Source organism: Felis catus, chromosome A2 (genome assembly GCF_018350175.1).
Source record: "Felis catus isolate Fca126 chromosome A2, F.catus_Fca126_mat1.0, whole genome shotgun sequence".
In the NCBI taxonomy this organism is placed as follows: domain Eukaryota; kingdom Metazoa; phylum Chordata; class Mammalia; order Carnivora; family Felidae; genus Felis; species Felis catus.
In genome coordinates, this window is record NC_058369.1 from 26,440,980 (window position 1) to 26,463,947 (window position 22,968).

The 22,968-nt window shown below is 49.3% G+C and overlaps 1 protein-coding gene and 1 long non-coding RNA gene across 5 annotated transcripts in view; one reads left to right on the top strand and one right to left on the bottom strand.

The window, feature by feature from the left end:
• Window positions 1–16,310, bottom strand: part of ACOX2 (acyl-CoA oxidase 2) — a 30,518-nt gene extending 14,208 nt beyond the window's left edge. The window contains exons 1-13 of one of the 4 annotated variants that reach the window (XM_019823487.3): window positions 16,156–16,211; window positions 15,906–16,013; window positions 13,348–13,530; window positions 12,786–12,948; window positions 12,420–12,571; window positions 11,898–12,005; window positions 9,738–9,857; window positions 9,308–9,423; window positions 8,466–8,638; window positions 6,079–6,241; window positions 4,732–4,922; window positions 3,109–3,288; window positions 1,529–1,634 (exon numbers count right to left, since the gene is read on the bottom strand). In XM_019823487.3, the coding sequence (XP_019679046.1) occupies window positions 1,529–1,634; window positions 3,109–3,288; window positions 4,732–4,922; window positions 6,079–6,241; window positions 8,466–8,638; window positions 9,308–9,423; window positions 9,738–9,857; window positions 11,898–12,005; window positions 12,420–12,571; window positions 12,786–12,948; window positions 13,348–13,507 (1,632 nt within the window). In that variant the 5' untranslated portion in view covers window positions 13,508–13,530; window positions 15,906–16,013; window positions 16,156–16,211. Of the gene's footprint in view, window positions 1–1,528; window positions 1,635–3,108; window positions 3,289–4,731; window positions 4,923–6,078; window positions 6,242–8,465; window positions 8,639–9,307; window positions 9,424–9,737; window positions 9,858–11,897; window positions 12,006–12,419; window positions 12,572–12,785; window positions 12,949–13,347; window positions 13,531–14,376; window positions 14,583–15,905; window positions 16,120–16,155 lie in introns of those variants that run through there. The other 3 variants (XM_003982378.4, XM_045051758.1, XM_019823488.2) reach the window with 3 other exon arrangements.
• Window positions 1–22,968, top strand: part of LOC111559428 — a 110,998-nt gene that overhangs the window by 10,540 nt on the left and 77,490 nt on the right. The window lies entirely within an intron of this gene.

Genomic DNA, 22,968 nt, shown 5'->3' on the forward strand with positions numbered 1-22,968 from the left:
AGTTCTGTTTCCTCATCCTTAAAATGGAGATTATGCTGCTCTCACCCCCAGGGTTGTGTGTGTTAAATGAGGTAACCCTGGCACGCATTGTCTGGTCCTTTGGAAGGCAGGGCATAGGTTTGGAAAATGGATGAATAACGGGCAGCTGTGGTTCCTTTTTTGGTAGTCTGATGAAAGCACAGCCTCGGCCCACCCTCCTCTGTGTTAATAGGACATTTAGCATAGCAGGGAGTGCCCCTGCGGTGGACACAGCCCAGTGGATGGTGGCAGAGTTAATACCAGCACCAGCTGATGTGGGAGGGGTGGTGGGTCACCAGGTGGCGCTCATGCCCAGCCTGCCGCTTGAGGGCTGCTACCAAACACTTCTTTGGGCTTTCCTGCCATTTCCTGGGCCTGATGCCTGAGGATTGAAGTGTTCACCATGGTTTTCCAGCTGTAGGTAGGGTCAGAGTGCCAGCTGCCTAAGCTCGAGCTCTTTCTCACCCATTACTCTCTGAGACTTGTTCCTTACTTCTGTGCTCTTAATATGCCTGCATCCACTCACTTTTCTCCATGCCCTCTGCCAGGTTCATGGTTGGGACCACCCTCAGTCCTTGCCCAGACTGCTGCTGCCTGCTCCTGACTGGCCCCCATTGCTCCCTAGGCAGCCTGCATGACTCTTCTACAATGAAACTCTCATCACCTCACTCCCCTGATACAAAGTCTGCAAAGATGTCCCATTGCAATGAAAACAAAACCAAACTTCATTGCAATGAAAACAAAACTAAACTTCTCGCAGTGATGCAGAAGGTCCCAGGCCTAGCCTATCTTTTCTCCTCCCCAACCTGCCTTCCTCTTCTGCTTTCAGGCTTCCTCCTGTAGCTCCTCCTTGAGGATCTGTATTTTCTCAAGCACCATGCCTTTTCTTGCCTCTTCCTTCTTCACCTGCTGTTCCCTTTGCCAGGAAATCTTCGTTTCCAAAACCAGAGCCTCTACCCTTTGGCTGGCTAATTTCAGCTCATCCTGGAAGTCTTGGCCTACATGCCACTTCTGGCAAGACTTTGTGGTCCTCAAGCTGGGTAGAGACATACATCTCTGGGATCCTGTGGCAGCCTGTGTCTCACAGTGCCCAGCCCGATGCCTGGTGTTGAGGGGGTGGTCAAATATTTGCTGACTGAATGTGAATTATGCACAAACACAAAACATAGTAGAAATTGAAACAGACATCTAAGGATTGCCTGTGGGGCTAAGGGGAGACTTAACCTGCTTTTCTATCTGGGCGGAAATATTTGAACAACCTGAAGCAAATCCAATAACACTGCCTCATTACATTTTTTTTTTTTTTCCCTAAGAGCTGTCAGCAAGATTGCTTTGGAGTTAAGTCCTTTAATTAAAATACCCTGCACGAAAGCCTTGGAAGTGAAATGAGGGCAGCCACTGAGCAGGGCTGGGGAATAATGGCAGAGCTCAGATTTTCTCAGCATGGTGGCCTGCTGGGGAAACCAAATAGGCCCCTTTCAGTTGGAGCTTCAGCTGATGGGCAGCTCACCTTAGCAGCCTGGACGTGCATGACAGTGGTCTGGTTCCATGCCTCATACCTGTCAGCCCCGGACTGCATCAGAGTCTGCAAGTGATGCACTGAGTCCTTTATGAGCCTGAAGGCCAAAGAAAAAAAGGTTCAGCTTCCTGACTGAGTGGGAAAGGGACTGGTGGAGTTTGGTCTCAGGCTGCCTGGGGTCCCTCAGAAGTAGAAATACAGTAATTCCCATTTATTGACTATTTGTGTTACAAGGCTAAATGCTACATATTATCTCTTTAACTCTTAAAAAATTTTTTTGAATATTTATTTGGAGAGAGAGAGCTTGAGCAGGGGAGGGGCAGAGAAAGGAAGAGAGAGAGGATCCCAAATAGGCTCCAACTCGTGAATCATGAGATAATGACCCAAGCCTGAGCTGAAACCGAGAGACGCTTAACCAACTGAGCCATCCAGGTGCCCCTCTCTTGAACCCTTTTAAGGGTAGGCATTCCCAATTTACAGTGGGGAAAACTGAGTCCCAAACTGGTTAACTAACTGGTCCAGGGTCACATAACTAGTAACTAACTGGTCCAGAGTCACATAACTAGCAGCTTAACCTCTGACCTGTAAAGCCTGAGCACTCTAGGGCAGGCACTGACCCTCCTTTGTAATGCAGACACCATCCTGATACCAGTAACTTCTGTGGCTGAGCAAAGACAGTGGTTTTCCTGTAAAGGCTAGTGAGGCCTGTCAGTCACCCAGTCTGTTTCAGGTTCTTCCTAAGGAAACTTAAAAGGCAAGAAAAGAAAACCAAACAAACCCTTGTTCTCCAAACCACTAAATTGGTCATTTGCCATTTACTTAACCTTTTATTTTCTATTTCCTGACCATCCGCTCATGATCCCTGGAATTTGTATGCAAAGCAAACTGTTTATTAAGCAATATTTATTTTTTTTCTTGTCAGGGAATAGATAAACAGATGTCACATTGAGGTCCAAGCAAAAGTCAGTATAATGGCATTTTAATTACCCTGAGCAGCCTTATTTTGCACTCTCTACCTCCCCTAACTAAAATATTAGATCTGTGAGGCTTAGGCTTTTCTTGACTGGTTTACTAATGTGTAGTACCTAGAATAGTGCCTAGCACATTGTAGGAATCTAATATTTGTGGAATAAATAAATGAATGTCCAGAGTTGCTCGTGATTTTGAAACAACTATTAACTATCCTGGGAGCCACAGGTTGGGGTATTAAGGCCTCTATGAATATTGGTGTTTACTTTTATTTATTTGTTGGTATTTACATACTGATGTGGTACTTACACATGGTACATTCGTTGCATTGCAAATCACAGTAAAAACCTATAGATATACAAAGTTCCTTGCACTGGCCAGAGGGGTGATGTCCTACTAGCTCAATGAGGATGGGGAAGTGATGGTGGCTGATGGATGTGACTTCCCCTTCTCTGCCCACGGTGGCAGGAACTGAGAGGACTGAGGTTGGGGAAGGGGGTGCTTTTTAGAGGAGTATGCACAAATGCTCACCCATCCCATCCCAAAGGCCCTAGTGTAGGAAGGAGCCCGTCCCCAAGTGGAATGGCCAATTTCTTGCTCACCTGGCTGCCACGTGTGCCCAGGCCGTGGTGTAGAGTTGTGGGTGGAGGAAGTCAGCTGCTTTCTGGGCTGGGCACCTGGCCAGGTCAGGTGCAGTCAGGTATGCAACAGACTGAGGGAGAGATCTCTGCGATGTGGAGTCTTGGGATGCCTGAGCTTGCAGGTAGTTTTTCTCCAGAAACCTGGGGGTGGGGTGGGGGTGGGAGCCAGTGAGCAGCGAGAGCCCTGTGGGATAGACCAGCGCCCCTATCTCCAAAAACACGCACTCTTACACTCCCTATAGGAGAACCAGGACCATGCAGTTTCTTGCCTGGTCCCTCCTGATGGTTATCCTCACCCCAAAGCCCTCCCCCCCACCACCTCCCCAGCTGTGAGGCCCTCAAGGCCATGCACCCGGAGACTGTGGTTTCTTCCACAGTGAAAGGAGGCTGGAACTGCAGAGCTGGGTAGACACTCAGATCCTGAACCGAAACACTTCTGGTATCTGAGCAAACAAATTTATTCTTCTGGTTAGGATCTTGTGATTTGGGGATTTATGCTGAATTGTACAGTGGCAGCAGAGATTAAATTTTCTTACTTGAGAAAGGATAGGTGTAAGAAGGCTAACACGAGTGGGAGAATTACAGGTGACTCTCGGCTTCTTTCCTGTGATGATCCAGTGCTTATAGGCTCTGGGCTCAGCCAATCCTGGATTCCCAGGCAGCTCTGTTGAGACCTCTGTGATGCTTGTGGAAGTTACTTCACCTCCCTTGGCCTCAGTGTCTCCATATTTAAATGGGGATAATAATACTCACCTGATAGAAGGTTTGTGAAAACTGAGAAAATATTTATATTGCTTTTATAATGTGGGACACAGAATTTCTAACACATGATACTGTATCCCCCTTATAATTTAAAAAAAAAAAGCACCATAATACTACATATGATAAATTTTTTCAAGAATATTATATAGCCTATTTGCTAGCAAGCCCTTTCTCCTTGCATGGGGAAACATGTGCCCTGTTGAGTCACCCGAGGATAGATAAATGTGAAAGGCCTGGTCAGTCCGAGCCCCCACAGACAGAAGAGAATGAACAGAAGCCACCACTTGTCGGTCGCGAATCCTGGGTCCCTTCCTGCCTCTCAGGTGGGAGCCTCCGTGAGCAGGCCCTGTGCTAAGCCTGAGGACAGTTGGTGGGCAAGGCCCCAGGAGCTCTGGCTCACGGAGAAGAGACACTCGGATGGTGTTGAGTGGGAGCGCCAGGGCGGGCATCTAAGCAGCGCCCCGCAGAATGAGCCGCTTACAGCAGCAGGCCCAGCAGGCCAGGCCAGGCCAGAGTATTCGGGTGAGGGAAGGGAGCATTCGTGAAGCCCATGCTGGGAAAGAGGAAACTTGGCCAGCTGGGGAAGGGAGGTGGGGGGAGTGGGGATGGGGGTGGGCAATGTGGCATTTTCCCACTAGCAGTGGGGAGCCACCGAAGGATGTGAAGTGAGGGAAAGCTGCACTCTTCTCCAGCCTTCCTAAAGCTCCGGATGGGTGGGATCCAGACTGCGTGGGTTGGTTGGGTGGTCTCCGCATGGCCCTGCCCAGCGTCCGTTCCCACCATGGACATTGGCTGCCGCTTCAACCCACGCAGGGGCCTTACCTGGCCATCTGCAGGTAGAGCACAGTGTTGTCACCCTCGTAGGTGCAGGCGGCTGTCACTCTGGTGACCAGTGAGGGCAGGCCACTCAGCTTCGAGTAGCCATGGCCGCCGCAGGCTTTGCGGCACAGCTCAGTCCCCCAGCTGCACAAGTCTGACGCCATGGCCTTGAGTCCTGAGCTCAGTGCGTGAAGCTATGAGAACAGGGGGTCAGGGAAAGTAAGGGGGCCCTCCGGTAACAACCATGCTTACCGCTCATACAACCTGCTGTATGTCCACGACAACCCCATGACATAAGGTTGTTTCCTCAGCTCTCAACTTTATGACTGAGAAGGCTGAGACTCAGAGATGTTATGTGACTTGCCCAAGATCACACAATGAGGCAATGTAGCTGGAGTAAAGACAAAGGAAAACTGTCCAGGCCAGTCTCTCCAGGACCCCTGGAAGAGGGTGCTTCCAGGACTGGGCTCACCATCATCCAGGAGTTGCAGATTTTGCTGGTCAAGTGGGGTTGTTGGAGAGCTGTCCTGTGAGGGTGGAGGTCCACCACCAGCCCACTGGCCTGAGTTGTAGGAGGAGCTTCCAGGCTGCAGACCTGGTTTGAGCTTTGGCTTCTTGAAAGCCTTTAACCTATCTTTCAGACTTTTAAGTCCTTGGGAGGAAGGTTATGTTCCTTAACCTCTCTGTGCTTCACTTTCCTAATCTGTAAAATGGGAATATAAAATGCTGCCTGCTCTACAATTGAGGATTAATGAAGCTATGCTTATGAAGCCCAGGGTCTGGTGGACTAAATGTTACAGTATATCTAAGTCCTTGGTCCTTTATCTGAGACCCTTGGGGCCGGATGTATTTTGGAATCAATGTTTTTTGAATTTTAGAAAGCTAAAGCAGGGCATTTAAGGTAGATTATATATAATACCCAGAAGAGTCTGGGGCAGCCTTAGTGATCAAACTCATTAATATTTCTGCTGCAAAATGTATATACATCCAGTGGGATAAATCAGATCAATTCAGGTCAAATTGTGCCACCAAATGTGTTCTCAATGACTGTAATTTTGGGGGGCTTTTTAGGTTTCAAATACACACCAGGGATTGTGCTCCTGTGTTGTATGTATTATGTGTGATTATTCCCTCTAACATTTTTGGAGCTTTCTGGAGGCCAGATGTAGGTGGATTTATATGTCGAGGTACAGTTCACCCTGGGTGCCCTGGGATGTTGGAAGGCTGAGAGGAGATAGTAGAAGGAGCCTGTGGGAACAGGGCTGTGGCTGCATCCCAGTGATGAGAACAATTTCAGCCATTTCCCAGCTCCTGCACTCCACCCCTCCACCCCCAGCAGACAGCAGGTACCTCAGGCAGGAGGCTGAAGTCTCTGTTCAGAATGGCATCATAGGAGCTGTGGAAGAATTCCAAGAGGTTTCTTGTCAGGAAATGGAATGCATAGGCTGTGGCCAGCTGAGGAAAGAGTTTCTGCTGCTGTGTCTGGTGGTCCAGGACTTTTGCCTCTGGGTCACTACGTGGAAGAAAAGAAGAAGGTTTAGAAGATTGCTACATGCCACCTCCCCACTTCCCATATCCCCAGTGCCATAAAATACTTAAAAACTGATAGCTTTTGTGGGGGGGGGCACCTGTTGGTTAAACATCTGATTCTTGATTTCAGCTCAGGTCATGATCTCATGGTTCAAGCCCCACATTGTGGCTGACAGTGCAGAGCCTGCTTGAGGTTTTCTCTCTCCTACTCCCTCCCTGCCTCTCTCCCTCGCTCGCTTTTGCTCTCTCAAATAAATTTTAAAAACCTGATAGTTTTTTATAACTCACTGCAAAACTTGACCTGAACTGACATGAAGTTATTAATGATCTTAAAATTCTATCTAACATGAATATCCACACAATTCTCTGCAGAAATATTGACATGTTTGCTTATGGATGTTGCCCCTTATGGGGGAAGTTTACAAAATTACAGCATATGCACCATATTATCCTGCTAAAATATGAAAGTTATGAATTCCAACACATTTGGTCCTAAGGATTTCAAGTAAAGGGTTGTGGTCTTGTACCCCTGATGATTTGAAACTTGACCTTTCAAAGTCCAGGTACACATCGTATGTGCTGGGAGGTACATTGAGCCTAATCAGTAACTCTGAGGATGTGAACTTGGGTCTGATGGAATCCTAAGGTAGGGGCTGTATTTGCCTTGTCTGTTGCTGTGTCTTCAGTGCCCGAGACTGTATCCAGCAGGAAGGGGCCTGGAGTAACTATTTTGTGGATTAAAAGAAAGCATGAATGTGAGGAGCCTCCCATGGCTCTCTGGGAGGAACCCAGGTCAGCAACCCCTCACTTAGACACATACTATTATAACCATACTTGGGACACTTCTGCAACCCAGAAAACTGAAGTCTGGATGGGACGGCGGCAGCACCTTTCCCTGGCACCCCTGTCCTCCAGAGAAGACTCCCTAACCCCAGGAATCTGAAGCCCGGGCCAGCACAGGGACCCTGGGTTTGCCAGAGGAAAGGGTCCTGGGCTACGGGCCTGGCATGCTTTGTTGCTTTTTACTCTTAGCACTGCCCTGAAAGATTGCTCTTGTCACCCTGTGTCGTAGGTGAGGAAGTTGAGGGACAAAGAGGTGGGGTGACTAGCATAAGCTCCCACAGCTGGCAAGTGGCCTAGCTGTGGTCCACTCAGGTCTGCCTGGCATCTGACCTGCAGTCCATTTTGCTTAGACTGCTGGATCCATGGCATGAAACATCGCCAGGTTCTTGGGCTGGAAGTTCTCTCATCTTCACATTACAGGTGAAAAAACTGAGGCCCAGAGAGGGCAAAGGACTTGCCCAGGGTCACTTGGCAGAGTTGGGACAAGAACTGGCAGGTTGAAGCCTGTCCCTCAGCACCACTAGTTGAATCAGTTATGGCTGTACCTCCCCTGCCATGCTCACTGGGGCACCATATGCTCAGCTCCATGTTGCCACATCCTGGGTGCATGTCCCCATTTGGGACATAGTGGTTGTATGTTATTTTCTGTTTACAGCAAAATTATTTGCCGTTTACAGGCAGTCCTGTATTTTCTTTTGCTGAATCTGCCAATTGTGTGCGTTTCCACAGGCATGCATATGCATGGGTACACATACACATGTTAAAAAACAGAGAGTAGTTGGCTATTTGGTCCCATAGGGCAGAGGGAGGATTAGCTTGACACAGTCACATACAACAAAATGGATCCGGACTTGGACATACCACAGGATGCTGACAGTTCCAGCCAGACAGAACCGACTTCAGTCGTATACTGTCTGGTATGACAGTTGGGCTTTTCCAGACACAATCACTCACGTCCTGACAGAACAAACTCAGGAGCCACAGTCACCTGCAGTTTGGCAAGTGGCTGACCCAGACACACTCAGCTGGTCATAGCCGGGTAGGACCCAGTTGGATTTGGACAGACAGACTGAGTTAGATCTGATGGTCCAGGCCAAAGACAAATGATCTCACAGAAACCCCATGGGGTCAGATACTGACAGACACAGGATGGGCAGCCAATCAGCCAGGGGTTAGAGGGAGCCAACAGAGACCCTACAGACATGGCCAGATGGGCTATGTCTGGGCAGGTGTTGCGTGTGTGTTACGGGGGTGATGTGTATTCCCAGCACCCCACTCTGGCAGAGGGGTGGCAGCAGGGGGCAGGTGCTGTGGGAATCAGAGCTAGTTCTGTCTGTAGTGGTCAGCCTGTGGGTGCGTCTTGCCTGGGCCGGAGGCAGGACTGCCGGCGGATGACCGAGTAGCGAATGGCGATGACACAGGCCTTCTGCAGAGTGGGTGTTACCTCGCCCCAGAGCAGATCCACCCGTGTTACCACCATGGAAAGGTAGTTGATCTGCAATTTTCCGAGCTTGAGGTAGGTGCCATCTGGCAAGACCTGGTGGGCCAAAGTCAGGTGTTGAGTCTGAGCCAAGACTCCCCAGACTGTCCTATACCCATAACTATGGGCTTCATGCCCTGCAGGCACCACAGTCCTCAAACTGCTCACCTGGGACAGATGGCCGACTACCAGCCAGAGCGTGCTGGTGTGGCTGCGCTGATTGTTAAACACACCCGTGCTTTTTGCGAAACAGCCACTGCCCTAAGTGCCTTGGTTCACAGCTCCTCACCTTGGACACCTAGGACCTCCCCCAAATCCACAGCTTAAAGGTAATGCCTGGCAAGATGGGGACCTCCAGAACTTCCTCTAACACCTGGCCAGTGTCCGGTCTGTGATTGGTTGTGTCTAGGCCTCACTGCAGGTAAATATGCTTTCACTCTCAGCCCTTCCCTCTTCTCACATAGCTTTGCCACCCTACCCCATTACTGCTCTACCTCCCCATTTACCTGTGGTAACTCTGAGGCTCAGGTAGGCCAAGTGACTTGCCCAATATCACACTGCTTCTAAACTGGGTTTTTACACAGAACTGTGGGATACCAGAGCCTCTCTGAGGTGGGGTCTGCTTCTCTGCCCTATGGGGGAGGACCCAGAGACAGCAGCAATCTGCAGGGGGCCACCATCCCCTCTCCAGGCAGCATAAGCTTGCAGCATCTCCAGGACCCCCACCTGTGCAAAGCGACTCAGCATGTTGTCTCTGGGGATCCGCACATGGTCCAGTCGCAAGAAGCCATGGTCTATACAGTCAAAGCCCATCTTGGGCCCGATGTCTCCAACAGTGATTCCTAGAAGGAGATGGAGACGGGAACATCTATCAGCCAAGTACTTTGTGTGGGGTACCACACACACGTTCCAGTTCCTCTGAGCCTCACGGCAGCCTGTGACATTGGAGTTTTATACCTGTTTTGCAGGGGATCAGGCTGAGGTCAGATTGGGTGCTGATTCTTGCTTAAGTTCACCCAGCCAGTTAGCATGAGGGCTGTCCAACTGGACTCCTCCCTGCCCAAGGGAGACATGTCCTAGCTTCTCCCATGACCTCTGGGGCCTCAGGACAGGGAGGCCTGTCCTGGCAGGGGTCCTGGGAGTCACATGGGCTTACCTGGCAGTGGGGTGTGGTCCTCGAGGCTCCGGATGGGCACAATAAAGGCGTGCATTCCCTGCCGGGCTCCTGAGCAGATCAGCTGGGCCTGGACCAAGGCGTGGGTGGCTGACCGTCCCACTGAGGGCAGAAACACGAGAGGCCCAGCATGATCTCTGGTGTAGGAGGACTTGGTGTACAGAGCAGGCAGGCTGACTCTCCCCATCAGGAGCCTGGATGTGGGTCCAGTCTGTAATGGGTTAGGAGGACCAGTGTGGTGGCATGGGGCAGGGCAGGGCACTCTATGAGGCCAGGATAGGGTTTGTTTGATCTGCCTTCACAAACAGTGTGGGTCAGAGGAGGATGCACAAGGAGACTGAAGGGTAAGGGGTATTTTCCAGGGGAGGAGGGCACACAGGGCAGGGAGGGCAAGGCAAAGGGAGCGGTGTGCTCAGAAGCTTGAGGGCTGGCTTGGCTTCATGGGGCCAGGAGGAAGAGATAGCATCTAGGGTAGCAAAGCAATGCTTTTTCGGGATATCCCTTGACTCACCTTGACTCCTCCTTGGAAGTGACTGGAACAGTCCAGAGCACTTTAATGGGCTTGTCTGGCTCTAGAATGCACTAGGTTGGAGGGCTTTGTGGACAGCCATTCGGTGGCTGGAGGTTCAGGAGTTCTAAATGTCAGGTTTGTGGAGCAACCACCCCAGAGTACACAGGCATGGGGTTGGGAGGCTCAAGGAGGCTGCTGGAGATCTTAAGGCATTTTCTTGGGAATCTGGGAGATAGGGTCTATATGTCAGAGCTGCGGGAGTGTGCATGTCAGGATTCGTGGTGAGAAAACTGGTCCCTTACCACAGGGAGAGGAGTGCTCTGCTGCCCTCTCCCCGTCCCAGCTGATGGGCGCCTTTGTGGCCTCAAAAAGTCACTGATCCCAGAGAGGGGGAACTTCCCCAAAGAGCCAAACAAATCCAGCAGTGTTTTGCAAAAGGCACTGTGGGATGAGCAAGCTTTTTGTTTTTTCTGTCCTCAAAAGTCTGTAAATGAATCTATCATCCACCTAATAATAATGAATACAGATAATTGCCATTTCTCAATATCCAGGTGGTGCTGGACCCTGTGCTGGTGCTTTCCAGTTCTTGCAGGGCAGGTATTACCGATGAGCTCCATTTTCCAGGTCAGGAAACTGAAGCTCAGAGAGGAGAGTGATGTGCTCAAGGTCACTGGCCTGGAGGGGGCAGAATTGGGATTTCAACCTAGCCTGATTGCAAATGTGGTTTCTTTTTTTCTGTGGCTCTGACATCGGACATCTGACATCCATTCCCTCCCTCTCCTCTCTCATTGCGCTCTCCTGTAGCTCCCTTATTTCTCGGAATTCTCTCTGTCTCAATCTTTCTCCCTCTCTGCTGATCTCTCGCCTGTCTCTTTGTGCTTAGTTGTATTCCTCGTATTCATTGTGTTTTCTTCCCCATGTAAGTGTTCATCAAATGGGTCTGGAAGTGCCACAGGTGTGCCCTGGGAGGTGTGTTGTCACATCTGGGGAAGAGGGCTTTGGTGGTGCCCCCTCTCAGGAAATCAGAGCTTCAGGGAAGCAAGGTGTGGTCGCCACCTGGTGGCCACCGGGGGCAGTGTGGTGCCAGTGACCCGACTCTGAGCCTTCCTTCCTCGGTGTCTGGAGCAGCGGCAGGGAACGATGTTTTTCTCTCTAACTGTGTGATCGAATGGAAGCCTAATCATTAACCTGGGAGATGAGAGGACCTGGGGTTGTGGAGAGTGCCTGGGACTAGGCTGTGGTTCTGTGATGTGTGTGTGTGTGTGTGTGTGTGTGTGTGTGTGTGTGTGTGCGCGCGCGCGCGCGCGCGCATGCGTGGCGTCTGTGTGGGGGCAGCATGCTTGTGAGAGAGGCCTTGGCCCTCATTCCCCACAGTTGAGTTGGTTTCCTCAGCTACTTCAAAGTTCCCTTGGAGGCCTCTCAACTGCTCGCTGATGAAATTATTCACATCCCACCTGTTTAAAGTGAGACCCCGAAGTTCAAGAAAGTGAATTGATTTGCTCAAGGTCACCAGCCTAGACCAGGGCACCAACCCAAGGTACACTGGAATCAGAGCCAGTACTATTCTGCTGTCCAACTTTGTTCTCACTGGGGACAGATGGGGCTGGGGGGGGGGGGCGATGGATACTCACGGTCCCCAGGCCACCATTTGGTGGCAGTCATCGTGGGGCTGTGTACCACAAACTCCTGGGTGGCTGCATCATAGGTGGCTTCAGTCTCCAGGCCCTGAAGATATGTCCCTTGGAATCAAGGAGGGAAGTTAGACATGGGGCCAGGGTAGGCATCTCACCTGGGGAGGAGTGTCCTGGTGGGCCTGGAGCTGCCAGGCACCTGCCTAGTCTGGAGTGGGGGGAGCTCCCCGCTGTACCCTCAGGCATCTCTCCTCTTTCACCCGTGGGCTGTGAGGGGGACACATGGCCAGCCCATGACAAGGGATGGTCGCTGACATTTCCAGAAGGAATGACTTGCCCATTGCTAGCTCATACGACCTGTTTGTGTAAATTAGAAAAAGGTACCCCCTCCTTCAAGACCCTTGCCTGCCACCTGCTGGAATGTTTTCACATGAAATCTGTACAATATCTGACCACTGAGATGTGAATGGGCTCTCCGGAACCTTGCACAACCTGCACACGGCGTCAGGAGCCCTGGCTCACCGTGTCCCAGTTCTGTCTGGGCGTATGTTGTGATGATCTGGAAATTATTGCAGAGTGGGGCCCATTTGGCAATCTGCTCCTCTGAGCCCAGGCTCCTGAGGGCTTTCAGGAAAAGGCTGTGTATAATTAAGGCCACTTCTCCAGAAACGGCTCTGTTGGGGAGAGATGCAGTGGTTGAGTAGTGCCTTGGAGACAGGGACCCGGTACCATCAGCCTGGCAGCATGCAGGAGGGAAGGGGTACCTGCCATCCTGCTTTCCCGACAGCCACTGCCTTTAAAGTAGGGGAAAATCACTCATGGGGTTAAGGGTTTCCAGGTGATCCCAGGTAAATTCCTCTCTGGTGGAGCTACCCTGGGAGTGAGTACCTGTGAGCGTAAAATAATTCAGGACTGTTTTCCAACCAGCCCAGGCGCTTTGCTATTGTCTGGATGTGGAACTTCCTCTGAATGGCGGCCTCATAACATTCATTCTGGGTCATGAAATAATTATCCTTCAGGCTGCATTTTAGATCACTGTGGATGATGCTCTCTTCCAAAAAAACAAAGAACAGAAGGCTTAGAGATCTGGGTGAGGTTCCTGGCGCCTTCAGATCTTCCCACCCGCTTGCCTCATGGACGTGGAAAGGAAGCCAGACATTACTGTCATGTTACAGACACAATGACCAAGCACCCGAGGAGGGAAAGTGACTTGCCCAAGATTACAAAGCTATGCAGTGGCAGAATAAGGACCAGCACCCAGGTCTTCTTCTGCCTAGGACTCTTCTATCCTTCAGGTGGGCTCAGGGAATACGAACAGGTTTAAGACGTCTTTAGAGCCCAAAGGAATGAATCTCTAACGGTGGGATTTTGAGATCAAATTTGTTATTTGAAGTTGGGACTGCTAGCGAAGGGCTCTTCTTCCAAGAAAAGCATCCCAGCCTCTTCTTACCAACTTTCCTCCGGAGTGCAGTGTTCTCGGCTCCGCCATCAAGGATGTTGGTGAGCCGTTCCACGTTGAAAGACTGTATGTTCCTCTCACACTCTATGTCGGGGTGCACTTGCCTGCTCCAGGTATCCCCCAGGGACACTCGGTGCACTGGGCTGCCCATCCTAGCTGGGATCTGTTTGGTGCCTGAGGAGAGATACTTCTGGCCTCGCTGCTCTGAGCCTTGGCGGTTGTGGAGGCGGTGGGGGGTGGGGGGGTTGCTAAGAATGTGTGCGGGGTTTGCTGTGAAGAATACAGGTTCAGCCTGGCTGTGGGGGATGCACAGGGGTCCCGGGGGAACACAGAGAGTGTCCAGAGCTTAGTGTCCATCAGGGGCTGCTTAGCATAGGAAACTAACCCCCCCTTAAGTATTTGAGTGCCACCGTACCCTACCGTGCTGCCTGTGAGCACTTGGCTGGAATCGCATGCAATAATCGCTCAGTAAACAGTAGTTCAGTACCTGTTTGTCGAGATTTGGGCAAGATCCGATCACAGAGCTCATGCTCTGTCCACTGCAATGTGTGTTCACAAGAATTGCCTGGGGGAATTCTCACAAAAAGTCAGTTAACTTCACACACGTAAGTTGGTGAGCTTGAGCGTGTGGCCTCTAGCCACAGAGCGGGAGGTGGCCAAGAGTCGGACAGGGTCTGACCACAGAGCACATGCTCTGTCCATGCTATGGCCTTGCCAAGGGGACTCACTGTAGGGAGGGACCTGTGATCGTATAAGTCTTGGGCTCATTTGGCCCATTTCTGTGAGCTTTGAGGGGAGGAAGCTTGCCTCTGACCTGGGAAGTGTTCCCCCTGGGACCCCTGTGCGTCCCCCACAGCCAGGCTGAACCTGTATTCTTTGCAGCAAACCCTCAGACTCTCAGAAGCTCCTCTCACCCCACTGTAAGACAACCACCGGATACGGTCCATTCTGCTTCTTAGGTATCTCAAATTCATTTGTTCCATCCCCATGTCTATCCCCCAGGCCGCCATCACCTCTCACCTGGCCTCAGTGTCTTGACTGTCTGTTCTCCTGGCTGCCAGGCTGAGCTCTTAAACTGTAGTCCTGTTGTTTCCCTCCCCTGCTTGGAATTTGCCCCTTGTGTCCACTGCTTGTAGAAGAGAGTCCATGCTCCCTGCACTGCCCTTTGTCCTGTTTCAGCTTACCTCCACACCTGGGTGGGGACTACCCCTCTCCTCCTGCCCTGTGCCTCTGCTATTTCCCCCAGTGTTTTTTTTTTTTAAAGGACTGTTTTGTTTTTTAAATAATTTTTAATGTTTATTTAGTTTTGATAGAGAGACAGAGTGTGAACAGGGGAGGGCAGAGAGAGAGGGAGATAAAGAATCTGAATCACTGGGGCGCCTGGGTGGCGCAGTCGGTTAAGCGTCCGACTTCAGCCAGGTCACGATCTCGCGGTCCGTGAGTTCGAGCCCCGCATCAGGCTCTGGGCTGATGGCTCAGAGCCTGGAGCCTGTTTCTGATTCTGTGTCTCCCTCTCTCTCTTCCCCTCCCCCGTTCATGCTCTGTCTCTCTCTCTGTCCCAAAAATAAATAAACGTTGAAAAAAAAAATTAAAAAAAAAAAAAAAAGAATCTGAATCAGGCTCCAGGCTCTGAGCTGTGAGCACAGAGCCCAATGGGGGCCTCAAACTCACAAACTGAACCCTGAGATCATGACCTGAGCCAAAGTTGGTGGCTTAACTGACTGAGCCACCCAGGCATCCTCCCCCTGGTGTTCCTGGTGAGACCCAGCCTCTAAGGACCCTTCCTCTAAGAAGCCTTCCTGGTGACAGCAGCACCCCTGGAAGAACTGAGTGCCCCTTTGCTGTCCCCTGGGGGCTATTAGAGTAGACAATATGGCTTATTTACTCGAATGTCCCCCTTCCAAGGCAGGGAGTGCCTGGGTGACCACTTCTGCTTTTCCTTGGATCCCATGAGCTTAGCTCTCATGTGGCTTGCTGTAACTCTTTCCTGCAGGCAGCCACTATTTTGATTCCCTTTCTTCTTCACCACAACCCTACAGATAAGGTATTGTTTTTACCATTTTACAGAGAGGTCAGGAAGGGAAGGAAGGAGACCCTGTAAGGTCACGCAGCACATACGGCAAATGGGATTCGTATGCAGGCTTCCAAATCAAAACTCCTGAGTAGACGGCAGGGCCGTGGGGGGTCTGACAGGGGGCCTGGAGGGTTCAAGGAGCCCCTATCATCTGCCCCCACAGAACCCCTGCAAGGTTGCCTCAATGGTCTCCTGTCTTCCTGCTCTACACCCTAACTGCTGCTGTCTCTTCGCTGTGCTTGAACACCCCAGGCCTCCCCAAAACCAGCCTCTGCCAGGCTGTATCCTCTGCCTGAAACACTCTTCTTCTGGAACACTCTTTCCACAAATGTCCTCTTGGCTCTCTCATTACATCCTTCAAGTCTTTGCTCAATATCACCTTCTCAGTGGGGCCCACCTGACTGCCCTCTTTAAAATCCCACGCCTCCTCTCCCTGCTCTACTTTTTCTTCTAACATACAAGGTAATTTACTCACTTATGTTCTTGTTTATTGCTGCCTTCCCTATTACAGGGTCAAGTCCAAGGGGGCAGGGGCCGTTGTCACATTACCCTAGCGTCCTAGGGCCTGGCCTACAGGCAGGGTCTAGGAAATAGGGGTAGAAATGAAATGAAAGCAGTGCTCAGAGTCATTAGGAGTGCGGGAAGGGTCATTACTCAGGTGGGACAGTCCTTAGTCCCCAGTACTCAGGCTCCCAGTCCCTCCCCTGTCTCTCGGCCCAGCTCACCTGTGTCCTGTGTCTGTCCTGCAGGCTTGACCTGGCCTCTCTATCGAAAGGCCTAGGTTTCCTATGGGTGGCCCAGCCCCTTTCTCCTCCCCTAGGATGAGCTGGAACAGGAAATACTAAAGGCAGCACTTGGCAGGCTGTCCTCTCTCAGTTGTCCCTGGTTCACTGTTGCCAGGCTCAAGTTTTTCCCCTGCTCCTCTGTCTTCAAGTGGGTGTGACCATGCTGTGCCAGAGCCAGAGCTGCCCAGGAGGATTTCTCCATGGAGCATCAGCCGCTGAGCCTCATCTTCCTCTTCCTCTCTCCACCTGCCTGGCCCTATGTCTCAGAGCCAGTTCCCAGGAACATGCAGAGATTTGCATTCTGTGCAAGGAAACACCACCGCCCTCCGCTGGAGTCCAGAGGCCTGGGTTCAAATCCTGAAGATTTGACTCTGAGTTACTTCAACTCTCTGAGCTTCCCTTCCCTCGTCTATAATTCACGGGGTATAAAGGAAAGCTCTTGGTAAACTGTGAAGCACCAGGATTTGTAACTTGAGACTATTACTGTTTTCTTGGTTCCCCAGGAGAGAATTTCTTAATTTCCAGGAGTGATGTTGAATGGTGGAACTTCTGATTTGCTGGCAGCCTGCTGGTGAGATATTCCATGGGCAGGCGTGTGAGCGCTTGGGTTGTACCAGAAGCATTGAGTTGATTTATTACCTATACATCTTTTTAAGTGCCCACAGTGATCTAAGCACTGGAGCATGGCAGGAAGCAAAAACAAAACAAAACAAACCTGCACCCGTCCCCTGACCTTGTGGAAACTTGGGACTAGGGGGCTGTTGGGGAGACAGTAATCACAGTAGGAATGAGCAGGAAAACCTACATGGGACGCACACAGTCACTTCTAATGAGTTTATAACTTTTTTGAACTTAAAGCTTTATCGCCCTCTCCTCCTGCTCCCGCTGTTCCCCAGGCCTCTCCAGCACTACCTGTCTGGCTCCTCTTTATCTTTTCATCTCACCACACTGTTTTGGGAAGTCACCCTGGTCTGGATTAGAAGTTCCTGGGCCTGCTTTCTTAGCTCCAAGTTTTGGGTCTTTGTGATGTATGTATATATTCGGTCTTTGTCCCCAGTTCCTGGCACAGAGCCCCCAAACCCTTGCAGTCTCCTGAGTGATAAGGACTATCTTTTGTGTCTATGGATGGGGGCCCATAGGTACCTTCAGGGTGGGGCCTGGTTGCTGGAAAGAGCAAATCTTAAAATTACAGCACTGGAATTTTTAGTCCTCCCCAGCACACCCTCCCCACCCAAACTCCAGGGAGGGGAGAGAGGATGCAGATTGAGCTAATCGCCAGTGGTCAATGACCCAATCGATTATGCCTGTGTAATGAAACCTTGGTAAAAACCCCTAAGCAACATGGTTTGGGGAGAGTTGGTGGACACGGAGGTGTTGGGAGGTGGCCCAGAAAGCTCTGTGCTGCCTCCCTTCCAAGACCTCGTCCTCTGCATCCCTTCCAATAGGCTGTTCCCAAGTTGCATCCTTTATAACCAACCAATAACCGTAAGTAAAGTGCTTCCCTCAGTTCTGTCATTCTAGCAAATTACTGAACCTGGGGTGGGGGGTTGTGGGAACCCCTGAATTTATAGCCAGCAGGTCAAATGTACAGGTGGCCCCTGGGATTTGCACTTGTTGTCTGACATGGGAGCAGTCTTGTGGGACTGATCCTTAAACCTGTGGGGCCTACACTAACCCCAGGAGTTGGTGTCAGAATTGAACTGAATTGTCGAACACACAATTGTGTTGGAGGATTGGTTGTTGGTGTGGAAAAACCACACGTTGGTGTTAGAAAAAGACACCACACCCTTGGTACACCCACTACAGTGGTGGGTATTTTGTCTTTAGCTATTGGTTTTTGTGTAAATCACTAATGAAAGCAAGCACTATGTTGTTCTTGGTCACCAATACAGTCCCAGCCCCAGGGACCCAGACCAGGTCTAGCCCAGGGTAGGTGCTCAACAAATATTTGGTAGATGAATGAACAAACAAAAGTTGACAGAAGCCATCCAGATTCTCTACCCCAAAGGCACAGCCAAACTTAGTGAAGGACTTTGGAGCTTTGACGTTTGTTTTTTTTAAGGTGGAAATTGGTGTGTGTGTGTGTGTGTGTGTGTGTGTGTGTGTGTGTGTGTCCACCCTATTTGTACACAATTGTACACTTTGACCTGAGATCCAGCCCTGCAATCTCAAAGCTGGGGATTCTGCTGGGACTACTTGTACCAAAAATCTGTGTACCCAGCTGGGTTTCCAAGGTGATCCTGGTCTTTCTGCAGCCTTTCCTGATCTTTCCTGATGGACCTTTATCCTATGTCCTTCAGGAGCATAGTTGTTAATGTCCAAGGAGCTCCCCACAGGTGGTCCTTATGTGAAAGGGTAGCTCTGCAAGGTGAATGATTTTTCTCTTTCCCTATGTTTCTGCTCTAAAATTTGGCTTCTCTTATGCTTAGCATTAATATTAGTATTCATTAGTATTCATACACCTCTGACCATCATTCCCTGCACGAATATTTTTGGAGCATGGGGCACTGCTTGTGGTGGGACCCAGAGTGGAGCCAGGTCTCTGTGAGTGGGGTGGGATGTTTACAGGTTCCCTCACTTCCACTGCATAGACAGCCCTGGAAAGTGGGATGACTCTTTTCATTTTGCAGAAGTGGAGACAAGCCCAGAGAGGTGTTGTCATTTGACCAGGTTTGCACAGTAAGTAGGATGCAGAACTGGAATTTGGACCAGCTTTGCTGGCTCTTTATATTTGCACAAGGTTGGGAAAGAAGTCAAGAGACCTACGTACCTGTTCTGGCAGGACTTCTGAGGTGTAGTCATTCTGGACAGGTGCCCTCTTCTTCTGGATGTTGGCTTCCCCCCTTGTGGTGTGCGGTATCTTCTCTTTGAGGGGTCTCATCCCTCCCCACCATGTACTTGAGGTAGTGTCAAGCTTGTGTCTTGAGGAAGAGACAGACCCCAAGCTTTGAGATGTTACTCAGCAGATCCTGCTGGGACTGGGAGGCCTGGACGCTGGATTCCCTGTTGCTGTTAGCAGTGGCTGTACACAAGGTAGTGACTCCAGGGAAGGTGGCCTTGACCCTACTATTTGGAGGTGAAAGTTCTGGGTCCCAAACTTGCCTCTGCCAAGAACTTGTGCTGGCTCTTTTTTTTTTTTTTTTTAATGTTGATTTATTTATTTTTGAGAGTGGGGAGGGGCAGAAAGAGGGAGAGAGAGAATCTCAAGCAGGCTCTGTGCCGACACAAACAGTGAGATATGACCCGAAATCAAGAGGTGGATGCTTAACTGACTTAAGCCATCCAGGTGCCCCTGGGCTGCCTCTTATGATGGGCAGTTACTTATTTTTTCTTGGCCATAGTTTCCACATCTTGATTGTTTTGAGATTAAACTCAATGTTCTTTTAATATTTGATAAATTCCATGTTTAAAAAGTTTCTTCATCAACCTTGGAGCTGACCCTGCTCTAAATGTTTTGGATGTGATTATTTTATTTTATTTTTTAAAGTTTTAAAATTTATTTTGACAGAGAGAGAGAGAGAGCACGCGCACAGCAAGCTGGAGAGGGGCAGTGAGAGAGAGAGAGAGAGACAGAGACAGAGACAGAGACAGACAGAGAGAGAGAGAAATCCCAAGCAGGCTCTGTGCTGTCAGCATAGATGGGCCCAACTTGGGGCTTGAAGCAGTGCTCTAGGGAGGACTTGAACTCACAAACTGTGAGATCATAACCTGAGCTGAAATCAAGAGTCTGACACTTAATTGACTAAGCCACACAGGTGCCCCATGATGTGATTATTTTAATTTGTTGCACCAAACTATTCAATTCTTTAGCTAAAATTTTTTTTATTTTGAAAAATTTCAAACCCGTATAAAACAATATAACGAATTCATATGTACTTAACACCCAGCTTTAACAATTATCATCTCATCTTTCCCTATTCTTTGTGTTTTAACTTTTATTTTGAAATAACTTTAAGCGTGCCTGGGTGGCTCAATTGGTTAAGCATCCAACACTTGATATCAGCTCAGGTCATGATCTCATGGTTGGTGAGTTTAAGCCCTGCATCAGGCTCTATGCTGAAAGTGTGGAGTCTGCTTGGGATTCTGTCTTTTCCCTCTCAAAATAAACAAACTTACTTTTTTTTTTTTTTTAAAAGAAATAACTTTAGACTTTCAGAAAGTTGCAAAAAAAATAGTAGTTTCCATATAACTTCCCTCAGCCTCCTCCAGTGTTAAATCTTACATAACCATAGTGTAGTTATTGAACCCAATAAATTAACACTGATCCAATACTATTAACTAATCTTCAAAAGTTATTTGAGTGTATTGGAGGGTCTTCAAGATCAATCTCAGGTTCAATGCTTTGCAAGAAGGACTCTCGGAACTCAGGAAAACTTTTATACTCGTGGTTATGGCTTAGTACAGCAAAATGATACAGATTAAAATCAGCAAAGGAAAAAAAATATGTAAGGTAGAGTCCAGGAGGGACCAGACATGAGGTCCCAGTTATCCTCTCCCAGTGGTGTTGTAGGGACAGTATTTAATTCTCCCTCCATGAGAGCACACATGAAATGCTGATAACCAGGGAAGCTCATCCCAGACTCAGTGTCCATGGTTATGGGCATCGGCCACAGAGGAATGGAATGCTGGTTACTCAGTCACTTAGTTACTTAGTACCTCAGTTACTCAGCCCCTAGCCCTCCAGAGGTCAGGCTGACATAGCGTGGCCCCCATAAGTCACATTGTTAGTGTAAACTGCCTGGCAAGGCCCAAGGCCCTGGGTAGACAGAGACACTCTGTTCAGACAGGCCATTCCAAGAGCATAGAGCTTATCTCGCAGGGGCTGTGAAGGGTCAGTCCCTTCTTTGGAATGTGCAGGGTTTGAAGTCCTGATGAGTTAGCCATTTACTGTACATTGAGTTTTGCCACTTTTGCCACTAATGTCCTTTTTCTGCTTCAGGATCCAGTCCAGGATCTTTCATTGCCTTTAAATGTCTTATCTTCTCCAACTTGTACAGCTCCTCAGTCTTTGTCTTTTATGACCTTGACATTTGATGAGTACTGGTCAGGTCTTTTCTTAGAATGTCCCTCAATTTGGACTGGGGTGTGAGAAGGTATGGGGTGACACCTCCCCAAAAAGGGGGGTACTGGGAGAAGCAATGGCACTTTGGTTAGCCAGCCACAAGGGAGAGATGGATGCTAGACATGCTTAGGGACTAAGAGAAATGAATGAGTGGAGACATGGCTCGAAGATTAGTGACAGATATGACCAAGTAAGCTAGCAGGGAAATGGAAGGCGAAAATGAACTTTTATTTTTTATTTTATTTTATTTTATTTTATTTTATTTTATTTTATTTTATTTTATTTTTACCAGTGGAATTTATTGTTATTTTTGTTATTTTCAGCAATATAAGTAGCTTTGATATTTTCTGACAAACAGATCACACTTCAAGTGTCTCCTTTTGATAAAGCTCTTCTGTATCTTTCTTTTTTTTTCTTTTTAATATAACTTATGGTCAAATTGGTTTACATACAACACCCAGTGCTCATCCCAACAAGTGCCCTCCTCCATGCCCATCACCCATTTTCCCCTCTCCCCCACCCCCCCATCAACCCTCAGTTTGTTCTCTGTATTTAAGAGTCTCTTATGGTTTGCCTCCTTCTCTGTTCGTAACTATTTTTTCCCCTTCCCTTCCCCTGTGGTCTTCTGAAGTTTCTCAAGATCCACATATGAGTGAAAACATATGGTATCTGTTTTTCTCTGACTGTCTTATTTCACTTAGCATGATACCCTCCAGTTCCATCCATGAATACCTTCCAGTATTCCATTGTATATATAAACCACATCTTCTTTATCCATTCATCAGTTGATGGACAGAAAATGAACTTTTATTGAGTGCTGGCCATGTGCCTGCATTTGCCAAACATTTTTTAAAATTTTTATTTATTTACTTACTCATTCATACAGTCATTCATTCATTCATTCATTCATTCATTTAGTAATCTCCGCACTCAATGTGGGGCTCAAACTCATGACTCTAAGATCAAGAGTCACATGCTCTATCGACTGAGGCAGCCAGGTGCCCCGTCAGACATCTTATATTTGTTAACCCAGTCCTGTCAGCGACCCATGAGGCTGGCACTATTGGAACCCTCATTTAACAGACAAGAAACTCAGAGATGTTAAATAACTTGTCCGAGGTCACCCATCTGGCAAGTGGCAGACATGGATCCCCCACCTGCCAATTTGAAGTCTGACTTTGTAGCTTGGACTCTTAACCAGTCATGCTGTGCCACCTGTCAAGATATCCTTAACGGGGAGAGTGAGAGAGAGGAAGAAGGAACTTCCATCCCTTGAAATGAGCCAGGCCCTGGGCTAGGCACTTTGTGTCTGGTCTCTCACATTTTAGGACCTGCCGGGCATACGGTCAATGCTCAATGCGTGTTTCTCTCTTTCCTGCTCCTTCACTGAACTTCTTGGGCCAAGGGCAGGCATGTGAGCCCCTGTATCCCATTGGCCACTGTCTTTTCTCTGAGCTGTGAGTGGGGTAGGCCTGGATTCTTGTTCCTGGGGCCCTGTCTGCCAGATTGGTGCGGGCTGGGCTACCTGCTGTCAGGGAAGGAGAAGGAGGAAGGCCACAGGGCCTCAGCATGCTTGCAGAATGTTTCTAGCGACAGATGGGAAAACTTGAACGTGGGTGCTTTGCAAAACATCCTCTGCAGCCTCCACCAGCAAATGCTGCCAAGATAAATGTGCAGGCTCTGGTCAGGCA